Genomic DNA, 18,450 nt, shown 5'->3' with positions numbered 1-18,450 from the left:
GCTCTTGAAAATTCACACCTAATTACTAGCTGCAACTTGGTTTATATATCACCAAGTATTACAAGTGAAGACAAAGATAAAAAATAATTATAAAATAGTCCTTCACATGTTTCTTCTTCATTTCTCTATCCAATGCAATCTAAGATAATCTGTGAATCTTTGAATACTTTCTTGTTTGTACCAAAATGGAAATGCTGCTTTTTCTTGATTCCTCCAAGAGGCTACCACATTCCAATTGTCTCTGTCAACCCATGTGCCTCTGTCAGCTTATGAATTGTCACTATCAACTGCTATGGAACTGAGAATCCATTGAAGCTTTCATCCGTTGATGGCTTTATCCGTTGATGCTCTTATCCGTTGATGCTTTAGCAGTTGAAGCTTTATCCGTTGATGCACTCATCCGTTGATGGATGTTATCCGTTGAAGCTTTAAAGACATCTGTTTAGGCTTTGTTTCTCATCCGTTGAAGGTCTTTAATTTATCAGTTGATACTACTTCATTTATACAAAATTACAATGCATCAAATATTTACAATTAGCCCTCCTATTTGCATATCCACTAGTAGTCAACATGACTTATAATTTCCTACAACTTCTAAGAATTATAACTCATTTACAAAGACTAAAATGTGCTACAATACTAAACTTATTTCTAAGTAAAGCTACTCCATCAATGGATAGCCAAAGTGGTCTTATCCGTTGAGGCTACAAATACTAGATTTCTACTTAAGTGTTTTGTTTAACTTATCATCAAACCAATACACATATATTCCTAACAACTTATAAGTTATAATTTACTAAACACATTGTCAACTTATAAGTAATTTATACGTAAAATTATCCAAACACCTAAATAACTTATAAGTTACGATGTTCATATCACTTATACGACACTTTCTAACTTTAAGTTATAAGTTACATATTTTAAAAAACCCCAAACGGACCCAATATTTCACAATCAGCAAAATTCACCATTCATCAAGGTTTCAAATAGTTGTAGAAATTGGGGTTATTACAATTATACTGTGATTTCTCTCAATATAAACAAGGATGTGTTTCTTTGTGGTATTAAGCTCCCTATTAGTTCTTTTCGTCATAAAGATGACATTTATTTTGATATTATTGACTTGAAGGATACCATTGTTGTAATTGTCACTAGTTATAATGAAGGTAAGATTAACTTGTGGACATTAGACAATGAGGCGTGTTTGTAGTGGTGAAGTTGAGGCATCATGGACCGAAGTGTTCTGTGTTGATGTAGTTAATGAAGTTGTTGCAGATATAATAGGCATGGACTTTGACTTTTTGATGTCATTTTCTGCAACTAATTGAAAAAGATAGTACGCGGTTTTTATAAAACTGGAACACGAAGGTGACCACAAAAGTCACAGATTATCCTTATGTTGAAAGAGGTCAAAATTTCAAGTATACAAAGAGCTTGTTTTCACTTGTAGGTTTCAAACGTGTCAAGTGGCTACTTCATGGCCGAGGTTGCAAGATTCGTCGGATTGGGATAATATTACGCATCTACTTTACCTGGAAATATGTAGACACAAGGAAGTGATGTTGGAGATGAATTGGTGTTTGGTGATTATGTTTTAATTTGCTAGTTGATTTCTTGGTTATAACTTTTAAAACCTTTGAACTGTGTACTTTATGAGTTTCCTATTAATTATATTAATGCTGGTGTTTTTGTGATGCTAATTTTATTGGTTATTAGAGAGGACATCTAACTCATGTTAATGTTAGTTGCATTTCAACAATTAAGATTATTAGCAACATTGAATGCGATTTTGATGCCTTTTCAGGTGGGTTTGTAAACAGGAATCTTTTCAAGATAAATAGCTTTTGTAGAGGTTTGATTTCATCGTCTCAAAACATGTTATCTACTCAAAGCATTATTAGGAGTAAACTACTGCTGCATAATTGCCAACTTGCAATTTTTCATCGATTGATGCTTCACAAAATGTTTCGGAGTCATACGGTTTTATCGCATCATATGAAAACCTTCCATGTACAGAGGTAACAGAACTGCTGAACAACATGATCATTTGTCAACTCTTTATCAATATTCCTTATTAACACGAAGTTAGTCAGTAGACTGGATTGAGTTCTTGTGCTTGCGTAATCCTGAATATCCTTACGGATAGATGAAGCTTGGTACATGGGGAATTCACATATTTTTATAAGAAAAACCATATATTTTAGCTGCATACACAAACCATCAACAATGCTTTTCGTAGCTTGCCAAATTCCAACTTGGATATGTAAAGGGTGTCATGCATGTCTTCTCATGAACATCTGTTTATAGCAACTAGTTTATTAGCATGTTATCATTTGACCCATTTACGTATTTAAAAGAAATGTAATTTACAACATTTTCTAACAACGAAATCAATTTGTGTGTATAACTTGTTAAAGAAGTGGCATTTGGCAAGGACCTCAGGACATAGAGCCAAACGGAACAGAGAAATTGCAGCAAGAATCCGTGTTTAACAGTAGTTACCAATCTGTAAAGAAGTGTTTAGCATGTTTAAAGAAGTTTTTAATATAAACTCTTTACCTGCTAGATCAGGAGTTAAGAGTTAGTCTGTTAGGTTTAAACCACAAAATCCTTATTTTCATTATGATAGTTTATGACATTCTATTTATACTTGTAAGGAATATCATAGTTTGTACTATGATTGTTATCAAATAAAACCTTCTTTAAAGAAAGTTAGTGTAATTCCTTCCAGTGTAAATTCTGATGCAAAGTCTGATATAAAGTCTGATAAAAAGCATGTTAGCATAAACTCTGAAACTAAATCCGCTGCAAATGCTAACAAACTTAAAAAAGCCAAAAGATCCAAGCAAGTACGGGTCCTTAAAACTAACCAATAGTGGTCTTTGTGATTGCAGGGCAACAGGAAAAACATCCTGGTTCTAGACAGTGGATGTTGAGGACATATGACTGGAAATAAAGCCCTGCTATCAGACTTTGTGGAGAAAGCTGGCTCAGGAGTTTCTTATGGAGATGGCAACATTAGAAAGACTCTGGGATATGACAATATCAATCTTGGGAATGTCATAATTGAATCAGTAGCTCTTGTCTCAGGATTTAAACACAATCTGCTGAGTGTGAGTCAAATCTGTGACAGAGGTTATCATGTGAATTTCTTTGAAGAACACTGTGAAGTTGTAAGTAATTCTACAGGAAAATTGGTTCTGAAAGGTTACAGACATGGTGACATATATGAAGCCAGACTTTCAACAAATTCTGATGGTTCTGCAATCTGTCTGTTAAGCAAAACATCAATTGAAGAAAGCTGGAATTGGCACAAGAGACTTTCTCATTTAAATTTCAACAACATAAATGAGATAGTAAAGAAAGATCTTGTGAGAGGACTGCCAAAATCAGTATTTACTCCTGATGGTCTTTGTGACTCATGTCAAAAGGCAAAACAAAGAAAATCTTCATTCAGAGCAAAACTGAATCCTCAATTCTTGAGCCTTATCATTTACTACATGTTGATCTATTTGGTCCAGTCAATTTCATGTCCATTGCAAAGAAGAAATATGCTATGGTTATAGTGGATGAGTTCACAAGATACACTTGGGTGTATTTCTTGCACAAGAAGAATGAAACTGCATCTGCTCTAACTGATCATGTCAGACAGCTGGATAAGTTAGTCAAAGATTCTGTTAAAATAATAAGAAGTGATAATGACACTGAGTTCAAGAATTCATTCATGGAAGAGTTCTGCAAAGAGTATGGAATAAAGCAGGAATTTTCTGCACCTAGAATTCCACAGCAGAATGGAGTTGTAGAAAGAAAGAACATGACTCTTATTCAAGCTGCACGAACTATGCTTGACGAAACAAAGCTACCAACCTATTTTTACACCAACAGTCCAAGCTTATTCCCAGTTATACTACACCAGATGACAAGTGGACAACCAATTTTTTGGGCTTTGATTTTGATCACAAAGAGATTTAGATTTTAAAGCTGTTAGGGTTGTGACCAGCACCCTATCGGGCAGCATTATTTCTGCTGAGGTCTATTCTTCAAACACGAACAATTGAACCTGGCCAATTGATAGACCCTACTGCTCCATTAAATTCCATGACTTATGCTTCCACGGATTTTTGTTGATTACAGGATCTAATGGTGGTATGATGGCTTTCGATTTAAGTAAAGAAGTGTTTATTTGTGATATTAACCTTCCTGACAGTTCTTTGATGGTTATCATAGATGTGTTGTAACTAAATTAGTGTCTTCAAGGATTCCGTTGCTTTTATCTCTTATAAGGATAGAGATAAGATTAACTTGTGGACATTGGATGATGAGGTATGCCTTAATGGTGGTCAAGGGAAGGCATCATGGACTAAAGTGCTCAGTGTTCATGTAAGTGTTGATGTAGGTGTGCTTTTGAATTCTGTAGAGGGACTGTTCATCAATGTTCAGTTCTTACTAAATTGTGAAGAAGGTGGCTATTTCATGTATAACTCCGACAAAAAGGTGACCATAAATCTCCTTAGTCCTCCTGATCTTCTATGTGGTGAAGTTTTCATGTATACAGAGAGCCTGTTTTCGCTCGTAGGATCCCATTGATGAAGTAAATACCCGATTGATGAAGAAGAAGTTGAAGGTAATGGTTCACACCCTCTACTCTATGGTAAAGTGGTAGCCACAAGAGAGTTAGAGAAATGGAAGTAAGTTACTTTTAAAATGTTTTGGTGCTTGATGGTTATGTTTAGATATGCTACTTGATGTCTTGCTAGTCGTGGCATTTGTTCCTAGGTTGTATGTGTTAAGACTTTTCAAGTACTTCTTATGTAATGAATGACTTATTACTAATAAGTTTCCTATTTATTGTATGCGTATTGATGTTTTTGTGTTATCCCCCAACTTCTATCCCTATAAATTAGTATTTTATAGTAATATAGGATAGTGAAAGTAATTGAACACTCTGAAAGTGATTGTACTGCACTGTTAAGAAAGTTGCAAAAAAATATAAATAAAGATGTAGAAAATATGCTCACTGTTTTGATGCTAAAAATTGTTCTAACTCGAATCACACTCTATATTATAATATATAGATTTATAACTCAGAAACTCCAAGGAAGAGATCTCAACACAATATTAATGGTTACTTTACCCCTTCTGTTAAACACTATGCTATCTGAAGGCTTCATTGATGGCATACTTACAGGCACTGATAATTAAGAGGATTACTTGATGAGAGATCATTATCAAACACAACATGGGATTATTGTATAAACTAAACATAACAATTGTGGCGATGAGAATGGTATGAGAATGCCTTCTTGTACGTTTGATGCTGGCTGTTGCTGCGTATCATCAAACCATATTACTGGTATTACCTGGATCAGGTAGGTGGTTGCTCACACCTCCAATGCGTAATCTGCTTCTTTGCTTTTCAGGAGAAAGAGCTCTTGAGAAGTTTGAACTCATCGTTTCAAAATGTATTATTTGCTTAAAGCAATCTTTGATTGGGAGGTGATCCAACAGTTTATCGCATGATTTCCATCAGAATTCATAAAAATCTACAGAAAAATTGAAGTACAAGTAGTGCATGACATTTAAAACATGCAGGTCTCCGAATGACATGTTGAATGAGAATATCACAAGGTAACAGTCGAGGGTGGCGGCGTCAGGAGATGGTGTCACCAAGGGATGGCGATGACGAGGGGAAAACGTCACCGAGAGATGGCGACGTCAAGGGATAGCAGTGCCAAGTGTGTGAAGACCCCCACAGGCGCTTCAGATGGCGTTGTGGCGGTAATTGGGTTTGGAAAAGTGGGTACTTATCAGTGATAAAAAATTTGATCTCTGACAACGGAAAATAATTTTATTATATTTGAAAGGAAGCTTCCTTATTTTTCAGGATGTAAAACCCGAATACAGAACTTAAGACAGAGTCAAAACCAAATCTCCTTATTCCAGAATAAAAAAGTACAAAACAAACTGAAAACAACAAGACAGATGGTGTGAATGTGTGGGCGTGTAATATATGAACCTATTCCAGAGAACGGAAAAATTATTGATAAAAAAAAAAATCTTTAGACATAGGCATCAGGGTTTTGGAGGAGGTAGGCTTCAACAACTTTGTACATCAACAGTACCTTTTCCTTCCCTGCCTTAATATCCTCTTCCTTAAGCATGAATTCTCCAATAGTGTAATACTTGCTTGTCACCTTAGAGATGGCACCACCACTAGGAGAGGCCTCAAACTTAACTTCATAAGTTATTTTCTCAAGATTCTCCACCAAGGCATCGCCTTCCATCAACGTATATTTATATGTGTACTGGTCTTCACTGAGCTCGTCAATGTGGTACTTCACACTATTAAAATTGCAACCTACATGAGTAATATTGATGTTTTCGAATTAGTGTATACTCATTAGACATATTGTACTGGAATTAATATGTTTGTTTATCAAACATGAGTATGTACAAGCATGCATGTGGCCTTAAAAAGCAGTAGTATACGAGCTAACCATCAATGAAATTAATCTGCTTGATACTTCCGGCTCCTCCATCACCTTTAATAAGTTGAATGCTCTTGATACCTTGTGGCAAGAGTTTTGGAATCAAGTTGTGAGAATCTAGGATGGAGGCCTTGAAGATCCTTGATGGAGCAATAGGGGAAGTGTACTCTGTTAATTCAAGTGTTTATGATGATAAGAGTTCTTAGCAACAGAATGAAGACATCAGATTGGAATCATCCGAGATCTCAGCACTGTTTATCGTAATGCAGTTTGTTCAATCTTCCTGGAAGTCTATCCCGCAGGTTTAGTATTAGGTTGTTAGGGTTTGTGTATATCTTGTTTATCTGGATAAACCTTATCTCAAACAAACTCACCACATTATCTTATAAATCAAGTTTAAATCTCTCAAGCCTTATCTCTTTACTTGATTTATCTTTTTCAAACGTACTAACAGATTAGTTTCAAAGTTTCATTCAAATATTTTCAAACAAACTTATCTTCCAATCTTATCTTGTGTTTGAAAATAAATCTGTTAGAACTTTGCTTATAAATACAACTCTTCATTTCAGATTTGTAGCTAACACTTTCACGAGAATCTTTCATCATCTGAAATCAATTTCTTGTTTCATACCCGAGATATTCATATCCAGAAAAACAAGAAACCTAGTTTGAGTTGTAATCAATTTGTTTATTCTTGTACTTGTGTATTCATATCAATTTTGTGCCGGGTTGTGGCAAGCTTGATTTCAAAGTATAGCAAGGTAGCTAGAAGGCTAAGGAATAGCAGTGGGCTAGGTAGCAAGGTAGCTTGGGAAAGGGTTTCTTTCAGGTGCTATATTTGTAATCAAGGAAAAGACTGTAAGTTCTTTTATTAAAGTTGATATAATACATTCTCTATGCTAGTTGGCATAGGGACTTGGATGTAGGCCATAGACTAGGTGTAGGGGCCGAACCAAGTGAAAACTCTTGGTGTTCTGCATTGTTTAATTTCTTTATTACTGCATTTATATTTCAGTAATTTACTTTCTGCAGTTAAAAGAGACTGTCCCATACCCTGTCTCATTTGTAAAGGGACTGTCCCATTTGCATAAGAGACTGTCCCATTTGCCTTGACAGTTAGAATATTATTTTATCTATCGAGCCATCGAATTTCATTTGGTATCAGAGCAGGTGCATTTAATTCTCTTTTTAGTGTTTATTTTGCTAGCGATCCATGGCTCAACCAAATAGGTATTCAAACAATTATCCACCACTGCTTCATGGTGCTGAAAACTACAATGACTGGAAGTTTCGGATGAAAATCTTTCTCCAGCGTGATGCATTTGAATGGGATGCTGTAGAAAATGATTTCACAATTCCTATGAAAGAAGGGAAGCCAAAATCTCTCAAGGATCTCTCTCCCGAAGAAGTGAACGCAATGAATTCCAATGCTAAAGCTATGAACTCACTTCTCAATGGCATGGTAGCTACAGAATTAAGAAAAGTTTCAGCATGTACTACTGCCAAGCAGATTTGGGATACGATCAAAGTCAGCCACGAAGGCACGTCTAAGGTACGTGAAGTAAAACTAAGTATGCTAATGAGTGACTATGAAGGTTTCAGGTTGGAAAGAGATGAAAGCATGCGAGATGCTCAAGGGAGGTTTCTGACATTGATGAACTCCATATCACTTCTGGAAAGGATCATTCCTCAATCTGAGATTAATAGGAAAATCCTCAGAGCAATGCCAAAGAAGTTTGCTCCAAAGGTTACCATTCTGCAGGATTCAACACTGCTTTCGACTATGGATACTCTAACACTGTTCAGTGAATTGGAAGAATTCGAAAATCAGCTACGCAGATATGATGAAGAAGATGAGGCTCCTCGTAAGAAAACTCTTGCACTTAATGCAGATGCAGACGAGTCTCCTGACGATTCTGATGAAGATATTGCTCTTCTAACAAAGAAGTTTCATAAATTTCTTGCCAAACGGAATGTTTCCAAACGACCTATGAAGTCACAGTTTCCGAAGAAGGACTTCAAATCTAATCCGAGCAAGGAGGTTAAAGTGAATCAAAGCAAGGATACTTGTTTTGAGAGTGGAAAGAAAGGGCACTTCAAAAAGGACTGCTACAAGCTGAAGAACAAAAAGAAGGCATTAATTACCTGGAGTGATGATGAATCTTATGTGGAGATCGATTCAGACGATGAAGTTGCTCAACTTTGCTTTGCTGGACTAGAGGACAACTCCAGTGATAATGATGAGGTACAGAATATTAAGTATAATTCAAATATATCTTCGTCTATTTTAAATTTGCAGGTCCAGGTTAAGAAGTTGAAAGAAAAGAATGCTTATTTAAAGCAAGCTTTAAGTGAAGTTTTTAGTGAAATGGATGACCCCATGAAGGAAGAAGCCCTAGTTGCTGAGAACAAATCATTGCTTGAAAGGGTTTCAAAACTTACTGAAGAAAATCAATATCTCAAAAATGAGATTGAGATGAAGGATGTATGCCTTGAAGCCTTAAAGAAAGAGTCAATATCTGTTGATTCAGAAACCGTTAAAGAAGACAGTGCTCCTGATCCCTTAGTTCCTGAATTAAAGCAGAAAGTCGAACAGCTTGAAAAGGATTTAGCTAAATGTTTTCATGGAGAAGGAACTTTGAATGCTCTTCTTGGTGAACAAAAATCTTCTCTTGATAAAGGAGGTTTAGGATGTGAGTCAATCAAGAAACGTGCATTTCAAGGCGGTTATAAGCGAGCTCCTATGAAATATAAGATGCCTTATGAGAAATGTCGAGATTGTGGCAAAGCTGGCCACCCTACATCTGAATCTAGATTATGTGGTATCAAGGGCCACTCCTCTAACTCATCTTATAAATCGTCTACTAGATATAAATCTGCTAATACTTCTGTTAATATTGTTCAGATGTGGATTAAGAAATCAGATAGACATTTATATAAGATTTGTGATACTAACCAACCAGGACCCAAGGTTAAGTGGGTACCTAAGAGATAAACCAATTCTTGCAGGTTTGTTTGAAGGTCCATGTTCCGCGAAATAAATGGATCATCGACAGTGGTTGTTCTCGTCACATGACAGGTGATAACTCCAAGTTTCTATCTCTAGTTGCCAAGGAAGGTGGCTTAGTTACTCTTGGAGATTCAAACACCGTCAGAATTATTGGAAAAGGGACCATTGGTAATGACAGGTTTGCCATTTCTAATGTTCGTTTAGTTGATGGTTTGAAATATAATCTTATTAGTGTAAGTCAACTCACTGATGCTGGTCATAAGGTTAAGTTCGATAAAGATGTATGCTATATTGGTACTCAAACTAACGAGTTTGTTTTAGTTGCCAAAAGGAAAGGAAATATTTTTGTGTTAGATTTTGATGAGCAGCAAGAAGAAATTTGTCTAGCTACCGTTCAAGAACAACAAGATCTGTGGCATAGGCGTCTTGGTCATGTTCATATGGATCTTCTTCGGAAGATATCTTCTCATGAGTTAGTTCGAGGTTTACCAAAGCTGAAGTACAAGAAAATAGAACCTTGTTCAGCTTGCCAACTTGGAAAACAGGTGAAAACTTCCTTTACTACTAAGAATAAAGTATCAACTTCTGTTCCTTTGCAGCTCCTTCATCTAGATCTTTTTGGTCCAGAAAGGTATGTAAGCTTAGGAGGTAAGAATTATGCTTTTGTTATAGTTGATGATTATTCTCGTTTTACTTGGGTATTATTTTTACGATCTAAGGATGAAGCTTTTGTTGAGTTTAAGGATCTTATTACTAACCTTGAGACTAAGTATTCATTTAAGCTCAAGACTATTCGTAGTGATCATAGAGGTGAATTCGAGAAGGATTTCATAACCTTCTGTAAATCAAGAGGAATCACTCATGAATTCTCAGCTCCTCGAACTCCTCAGCAGAACGGAGTAGTAGAACGCAAGAACAGAACTCTACAGGAAACTGCCAGAACTCTACTGCATGAGAGTAAGCTTCCAAGAAAATTTTGGGCTGAAGCGGTACACACTTCCTGTTATGTTTTAAATAGAGTACTTATTCGTCCTATTTTGCTTAAAACTCCGTATGAATTGCTTAAGAAAAGGATTCCTAACATTAGTTATTTTCGAGTATTTGGTTCCAAGTGTTTTATTTTAGATACTCAAAATAATCGAGGCAAGTTCGATGCGAAATCTACGGAAGGAATCTTCTTGGGATATTCTACATCAAGCAAAGCTTATCGTGTTTATAATCTTGTCAAGAACAAAGTAGAAGAATCCATCAATATTACATTCAATGAATCCTCAAGGAATATATCTCAAATTGATGAAGACACTGCGGATCTATCGTCTCATTCCCAAATGAGACAGTCTCATTCCGAAAAGAGTCAGTCTCATTCTGACAAATCAAACAGTCAAGACTCTCCAGGACCATCTCAGTCTTCTGATAATTCTTCAGGATCTACTCAAGCTTCAGTTGAATCTTCTGGTTCTCCAAAGACTCCTGATAGTGTTTCAAATATGAATTCTGTTACTCCTCTGGATAAATCTTCACAAGCGGAAATGAGGCAGTCTCTTTTGAATGAGACAACTCCTATTCATTTCCAGGCAGATAATTCTAATGAGGAAGAAATGAGTAATATTCAACTTCCTAAGTCTTCTAGGACTGTGAAGAATCATCCACCAGATAATCTTCTCACTGATTTAGATCAAGGGATTTCTACTCGAAGCAGACTTCATAATCTATGTGCGTTCTGTGCTTTTGTTGCTGAATTCGAACCAAAGAATGCTCAAGAAGCAGTTGCAGACGAACTCTGGTCTGTTGCAATGCAGGAGGAATTGAATCAGTTCGAGCGTTGTGATGTTTGGGAACTCGTCCCACCTCCTCAGGATGCCAAGATCATTGGAACTCGTTGGGTTTTCAAGAATAAGAAAGATGAAGATGGAAATATCATTCAAAATAAAGCTCGTTTGGTTGCTCAGGGATACAACCAGCAGGAAGGAATCGATTACGACGAGACATATGCTCCAGTAGCTCGTTTAGAAGCTATTCGAATCTTAATGGCTTTTGCAGCTCACAAGAAGTTCAAGCTCTATCAGATGGACGTCAAAAGCGCATTTCTAAATGGCTATCTCAAGGAAGAAGTCTACGTGAAGCAGCCTCCAGGTTTTATTCATGAGAAGTACCCTAACTATATTTACAAGCTCAAGAAATCTGTCTATGGATTGAGACAGTCCCCTCGTTGTTGGTACGAGCGTCTCAGTCAGTTTCTTGTGAACAATGGTTTCATTCGCGGTACACTCGATCCAACTCTCTTTATTTTTCATAAACGTGATAACTTTCTTTTAGTTCAAGTTTATGTTGATGATATAGTTTTTGGATCTTCTAACGAATCTTTGTGTAAGTGGTTTTCTGATTGCATGCATAAGGAATTCGATATGAGTTTGATGGGTGAATTGCAGTACTTTCTAGGTTTGCAAATTAATCAGTCTAATGCAGGAATATTTATTCACCAAGGCAAGTACATAAAGGATCTACTCAAAAGATTTACCCTTGATCATGTCACACCTAAATAAACTCCGATGAGTACTTCAGTTAAGCTTACAAAGGATGAACAAGGTACACCTGTAGATGTCACTAAATTTCGAGGCATGATTGGTTCATTATTATATTTAACTGCCTCACGACCTGACATTATGTATAGTGTATGCTTGTGTGCTCGTTTTCAATCTCATCCTAAAGAATCTCATTTGAATGCCGTTAAACGTATTTTTAAATATTTGAAAGGTACGAGTGACTTGGGATTATTTTATCCAAGCTCTTCTTCCTTTGACTTAATCGGTTTTTCAGATGCTGACTATGCAGGGTCACAGGTTGATAGAAAAAGCACAAGTGGTGCTTGTGAATTTTTAGGAGATTGTTTAGTTGCATGGCATAGTAAAAAGCAAACTTCAGTAGCTCTTTCTACCGCTGAAGGAGAGTACATTGCAGCTGGAAGTTGCTGTGCTCAAATTTTGTGGATGCAACAAACATTGCAGGATTTTGGTATTTCTTACTCAAATATTCCTATTTATTGTGATAATACCTCTGCAATTAATATCTCTAAAAATCCTGTTATGCATTCTCGTACTAAGCATATTGATGTTCGTCACCATTTTCTACGAGATAATGTTTCTAAAGGTAATATTGAGCTTATTTACATTTCTACTGAGAAACAGCGTGCAGATATCTTTACTAAGCCTTTAGCTGAAGATAGATTTTGTTTAATGCGCCGTGAATTAGGTATGTGTTCTCTGTAATTTATTACGTGATTTTATGTAATTTATGTGTTTAAATGTGAATTATGTCATAATACTTAAATATATGTTGTGTATTTATTATTTGAGTAATTAGGTTCCTGTTTATGAATTTTTTTTTTTATTTATTTTATTTGTCCGTGTGTTTATGCGTGTAAATAGCATTAGATTTTATAAATCTTTTGATTAGACTTTTCATATCCTTGAAACTCGTGCATGTATCATTCATTCAATACACCACTTCTGTTTTTGCACCTCTTCATCTCCTCTTCCATCTCTAACTCTTCAGTTTCTACTTCTTTTTAAACTCTCTTTCTTAATCTTTTCATTTTTCTTTTCTCATTCTACTCTCTCATTCTCTCTCATTCTATCCTTTCTCTCTTAACCCTAAAATCTTCTTTCTTCCATGGCTCGCCGTTCGAGATCCACCGCTAACAAAACCCCGACCCCTGGTCCGTCTGGTTCGAAGCGTCGTCGTATGGCCGCAGTTATTTCTGAAGCATCTAGTGAAGCATCTCCTAATTCTTCCGAGCGTCATGCAAAGGAAAGCACTACTAAGGCGTGGAACAAGTCCATTCTGAAAGAAAGGTTGTGTGATACTGATCTTCTCTCCAGGATTGGCGTATCATCGTTGTTTGAAGCTGTTGGGTGTGCTGGGTTATTGTCGCCGTCAGATGTGATCTATCCAGATTTGGTGAAGGAGTTCTATGCGAATTTTTCGATTTTGGCCGACAATATTGTGTTCTCTTCGGTGAAAGGAAGTCCAGTTTGCTTTAAGGCGGATTTGCTGGCCAGGCTCACAGGCGTATCCGATCAAGGTCCCTGCCCGTTTACCACTCATCAGGCGTTTGACGAGATTCCTGGATTGCAATATGAGGAACAACTCAAAGCTATTCTTGGTGACAACTTTGTTTCTGTGTCTTTCAAACCATTGGTAACTGATTTAACTCCTATGTGCTTATTATTGTTTAAATTGTTTCACTCGAATGTTTTGCCTCGTAAATCTGGTCGTGATAGAGTCACATTTCAGGATTTTATTCTTCTGTCTGTGTTTGTTAAGAAAACCCCTTGTAATTTGGCTTCATTGATTATTTCTAACATGAATCATTGTGCTAAACATGAATCCATGCATCTTCCATACCCTGCTTTGTTAACAAAGATTTTTCAGTATTTTCGTGTTCCTTTTGAGTCTGCTAAATCAGAAAAAATTGAATGTTGTTTTTGACTTGTCTGTTTTAACTGCGAATGGTCTCGTAGTTTCTGAATCAAATGAGTTAGTTTTTGATGATGTTTGTAGGAATGTTGGTGGTATTCCTAAGTCTCCTAATTATGCCTCAGACCCCTTTGATCAGCCTACCAATAATCTTCTTAATTCTCTGTTGATCAAATTAAATGAAAATTCTGTTGCTTTGGCTAATCTTAATCAGCATTTTGCTTCTGTCAAAACCCTTGGATCACTAACTTCTGAAGTTAGTATTCTAAATGCTTCTTTTGAGTTGTTTAGGAAGTATGTCTGTTCATCTTTGGATGATATCAATGCCAAACTCTCTGTATTGCATACTTCTGATGTCAAGTTGTCTAAGACCATAGATTTTGAGTTTGGGACTCTGCAAGAAGGGATGGTTTCCTCTGCTAAGGCATGGGAAAAGGAATTTGTTAAGTTGTTTTTTAAGCTTGGGTCAGAGACTAAATTTCTATCTCAGCAGTTGTCAGCCATGCAAGATAAGGGCAAGATGTATTGGCACAAGAAACGAGACTGGATTGGAGATTGTACTTTAGAAGAAATCACTGCTCCTCTGCCACTCCCTGCCATTCCTCCACCTTCAGTTTTTGATATGACCAGAGAAGAATACAAGGCAAAGATTTTTGACTGGCTTCGTGAAAGGGATGGAAAGGCACCGGCTCAAGAAGCTTTTGACAAGCTATTTTCAGAGTACGGCTCAGCTCCAGTGTTTCCTTCATCCCAGAACAAGGCTTCTGGTTCAGGCAAACGCAAAGCTCCAGTTAACGTTGATGACGATTCCGATTAAGGACCCTTTTATGATGAAGGGGGAGAAATTATGAGATGTTTTTAAGACGTTTGTTTCATTTTGGTTTTTCAGACTATGTTTCTTTGATGGGTGTTTCGTTTTTAAGTCTATGTGTTGGTGTTGGTGTTTGAACTTAATTTTTTGATGGATGATTTTATGTGTTTAACTGATATTCTGGATTCGTTTATGTGATTAGATATCAATTACAACTGAACATCCTGGTTTATGGATGGGTTGTTTTCTGTTTTAAATGTTTAATGTTTGAGACTGTCTCTTTTATGCATATGGATCTCGTGTCTCATTCAGTCTTTAGTTGTCTCATTATCATATTGATTGCATGTATCATAAACTGCAATATATTCTGTTGGTTCTAACTTTGTTTTACAGGCCTTTAGTGTTTTTGATAGGGGGAGCATTTATGCTTTCTTTGTCATCATCATAAAAGGGGGAGAATGTTAATTCAAGTGTTTATGATGATAAGAGTTCTTAGCAACAGAATGAAGACATCAGATTGGAATCATCCGAGATCTCAGCAATGTTTATCATAATGCAGTTTGTTCAATCTTCCTGGAAGTCTATCCCGCAGGTTTAATATTAGGTTGTTAGGGTTTGTGTATATCTTGTTTATCTGGATAAACCTTATCTCAAACAAACTCACCACCTTATCTTATAAATCAAGTTTAAATCTCTCAAGGCTTATCTCTTTACTTGTTTTATCTTTTTCAAACGTACTAACAGATTAGTTTCAAAGTTTCATTCAAATATTTTCAAACAAACTTAGCTTTCAATCTTATCTTGTGTTTGAAAATAAATCTGTTAGAACTTTGCTTATAAATACAACTCTTCATTTTAGATTTGTAGCTAACACTTTCACGAGAATCTTTCATCATCTGAAATCAATTTCTTGTTTCATACCCGAGATATTCATATCCAGAAAAACAAGAAACCTAGTTTGAGTTGTAATCAATTTGTTTATTCTTGTACTTGTGTATTCATATCAACTTTGTGCCGGGTTGTGGCAAGCTTGATTTCAAAGTATAGCAAGGTAGCTAGAAGGCTAAGGAATAGCAGTGGGCTAGGTAGCAAAGTAGCTTGGGAAAGGGTTTCTTTCAGGTGCTATATTTGTAATCAAGGAAAAGATTGTAAGTTCTTTTATTAAAGTTGATATAATACATTCTCTATGCTAGTTTGCATGGGGACTTGGATGTAGGCCATAGACTAGGTGTAGGGGCCGAACCAAGTGAAAACTCTTGGTGTTCTGCATTGTTTAATTTCTTTATTACTGCATTTATATTTCAGTAATTTACTTTCTGCAGTTAAAAGAGACTGTCCCATACCCTGTCTCATTTGTAAAGGGACTGTCCCATTTGCATAAGAGACTGTCCCATTTGCCTTGACAGTTAGAATATTATTTTATCTATCGAGCCATCGAATTTCATTTGGTATTAGAGCAGGTGCATTTAATTCTCTTTTTAGTGTTTATTTTGCTAGCGATCCATGGCTCAACCAAATAGGTATTCAAACAATTATCCACCACTGCTTCATGGTGCTGAAAACTACAATGACTGGAAGTTTCGGATGAAAATCTTTCTCCAGTGTGATGCATTTGAATGGGATGCTGTAGAAAATGGTTTCACAATTCCTATGAAAGAAGGGAAGCCAAAATCTCTCAAGGATCTCTCTCCCGAAGAAGTGAACGCAATGAATTCCAATGTTAAAGCTATGAACTCACTTCTCAATGGCATGGTAGCTACAGAATTAAGAAAAGTTTCAGCATGTACTACTGCCAAGCAGATTTGGGATACGATCAAAGTCAGCCACGAAGGCACGTCTAAGGTACGTGAAGTAAAATTAAGTATGCTAATGAGTGACTATGAAGGTTTCAGGTTGAAAAGAGATGAAAGCGTGCGAGATGCTCAAGGGAGGTTTCTGACATTGATGAACTCCATATCACTTCTGGAAAGGATCATTCCTCAATCTGAGATTAATAGGAAAATCCTCAGAGCAATGCCAAAGAAGTTTGCTCCAAAGGTTACCATTCTGCAAGATTCAACACTGCTTTCGACTATGGATACTCTAACACTGTTCAGTGAATTGGAAGATTCGAAAATCAGCTACGCAAATATGATGAAGAAGATGAGGCTCCTCGTAAGAAAACTCTTGCACTTAATGCAGATGCAGACGAGTCTCCTGACGATTCTGATGAAGATATTGCTCTTCTAACAAAGAATTTTCATAAATTTCTTGCCAAACGGAATGTTTCCAAACGACCTATGAAGTCACAGTTTCCGAAGAAGGACTTCAAATCTAATCCGAGCAAGGAGGTTAAAGTGAATCAAAGCAAGGATACTTGTTTTGAGTGTGGAAAGAAAGGGCACTTCAAAAAGGACTGCTACAAGCTGAAGAACAAAAAGAAGGCATTAATTACCTGGAGTGATGATGAATCTGATGTGGAGATCGATTCAGACGATGAAGTTGCTCAACTTTGCTTTGCTGGACTAGAGGACAACTCCAGTGATAATGATGAGGTACAGAATATTAAGTATAATTCAAATATATCTTCGTCTATTTTAAATTTGCAGGTCCAGGTTAAGAAGTTGAAAGAAAAGAATGCTTATTTAAAGCAAGCTTTAAGTGAAGTTTTTAGTGAAATGGATGACCTCATGAAGGAAGAAGCCCTAGTTGCTGAGAACAAATCATTGCTTGAAAGGGTTTCAAAACTTACTGAAGAAAATCAATATCTCAAAAATGAGATTGAGATGAAGGATGTATGCCTTGAAGCCTTGAAGAAAGAGTCAATATCTGTTGATTCAGAAACCGTTAAAGAAGACAGTGCTCCTGATCCCTTAGTTCCTGAATTAAAGCAGAAAGTCGAACAGCTTGAAAAGGATTTAGCTAAATGTTTTCATGGAGAAGGAACTTTGAATGCTCTTCTTGGTGAACAAAAATCTTCTCTTGATAAAGGAGGTTTAGGATGTGAGTCAATCAAGAAACGTGCATTTCAAGGCGGTTATAAGCGAGCTCCTATGAAATATAAGATGCCTTATGAGAAATGTCGAGATTGTGGCAAAGCTGGCCACCCTACATCTGAATCTAGATTATGTGGTATCAAGGGCCACTCCTCTAACTCATCTTATAAATCGTCTACTAGATATAAATCTGCTAATACTTCTGTTAATATTGTTCAGATGTGGATTAAGAAATCAGATAGACATTTATATAAGATTTGTGATACTAACCAACCAGGACCCAAGGTTAAGTGGGTACCTAAGAGATAAACCAATTCTTGCAGGTTTGTTTGAAGGTCCATGTTCCGTGAAATAAATGGATCATCGACAGTGGTTGTTCTCGTCACATGACAGGTGATAAATCCAAGTTTCTATCTCTAGTTGCCAAGGAAGGTGGCTTAGTTACTCTTGGAGATTCAAACACCGTCAGAATTATTGGAAAAGGGACCATTGGTAATGACAGGTTTGCCATTTCTAATGTTCGTTTAGTTGATGGTTTGAAATATAATCTTATTAGTGTAAGTCAACTCACTGATGCTGGTCATAAGGTTAAGTTCGATAAAGATGTATGCTATATTGGTACTCAAACTAACAAGTTTGTTTTAGTTGCCAAAAGGAAAGGAAATATTTTTGTGTTAGATTTTGATG

At 36.4% G+C, this 18,450-nt stretch overlaps 1 protein-coding gene across 1 annotated transcript; it reads right to left on the bottom strand.

The window, feature by feature from the left end:
* Positions 1-6,062: 6,062 nt before the first annotated feature.
* LOC141680359 (major allergen Pru av 1-like) lies at positions 6,063-13,039 on the bottom strand. Its single transcript, XM_074486609.1, has 3 exons — positions 13,003-13,039; positions 6,501-6,659; positions 6,063-6,361 (listed from the first exon to the last, which is right to left on the bottom strand). Exons 1-3 carry the CDS (start codon positions 13,037-13,039, stop codon positions 6,063-6,065), a joined length of 495 nt encoding a protein of 164 aa, XP_074342710.1.
* Positions 13,040-18,450: the final 5,411 nt, after the last annotated feature.

The sequence above is a fragment of the Apium graveolens genome, chromosome 8, assembly GCF_009905375.1.
Source record: "Apium graveolens cultivar Ventura chromosome 8, ASM990537v1, whole genome shotgun sequence".
NCBI lineage: Eukaryota > Viridiplantae > Streptophyta > Magnoliopsida > Apiales > Apiaceae > Apium > Apium graveolens.
This window is presented reverse-complemented; position numbering and strand designations above follow the sequence as displayed.

What these genes read in the sequence shown, in the direction of transcription:
- LOC141680359 (XM_074486609.1), bottom strand. Translation starts at nt 13,039, where the DNA reads ATGGAAGAGGAGATGAAGAGGTGCAAAAACAGAAGTG. An exon ending in GAGGTGCAAAAACAGAAGTG is followed by an intron (nt 6,660 to 13,002) that starts GTGTATTGAATG and finishes TTGAATTAACAG; the next exon opens with AGTACACTTCCCCTATTGCT. An exon ending in GCAGATTAATTTCATTGATG is followed by an intron (nt 6,362 to 6,500) that starts GTTAGCTCGTAT and finishes TTACTCATGTAG; the next exon opens with GTTGCAATTTTAATAGTGTG.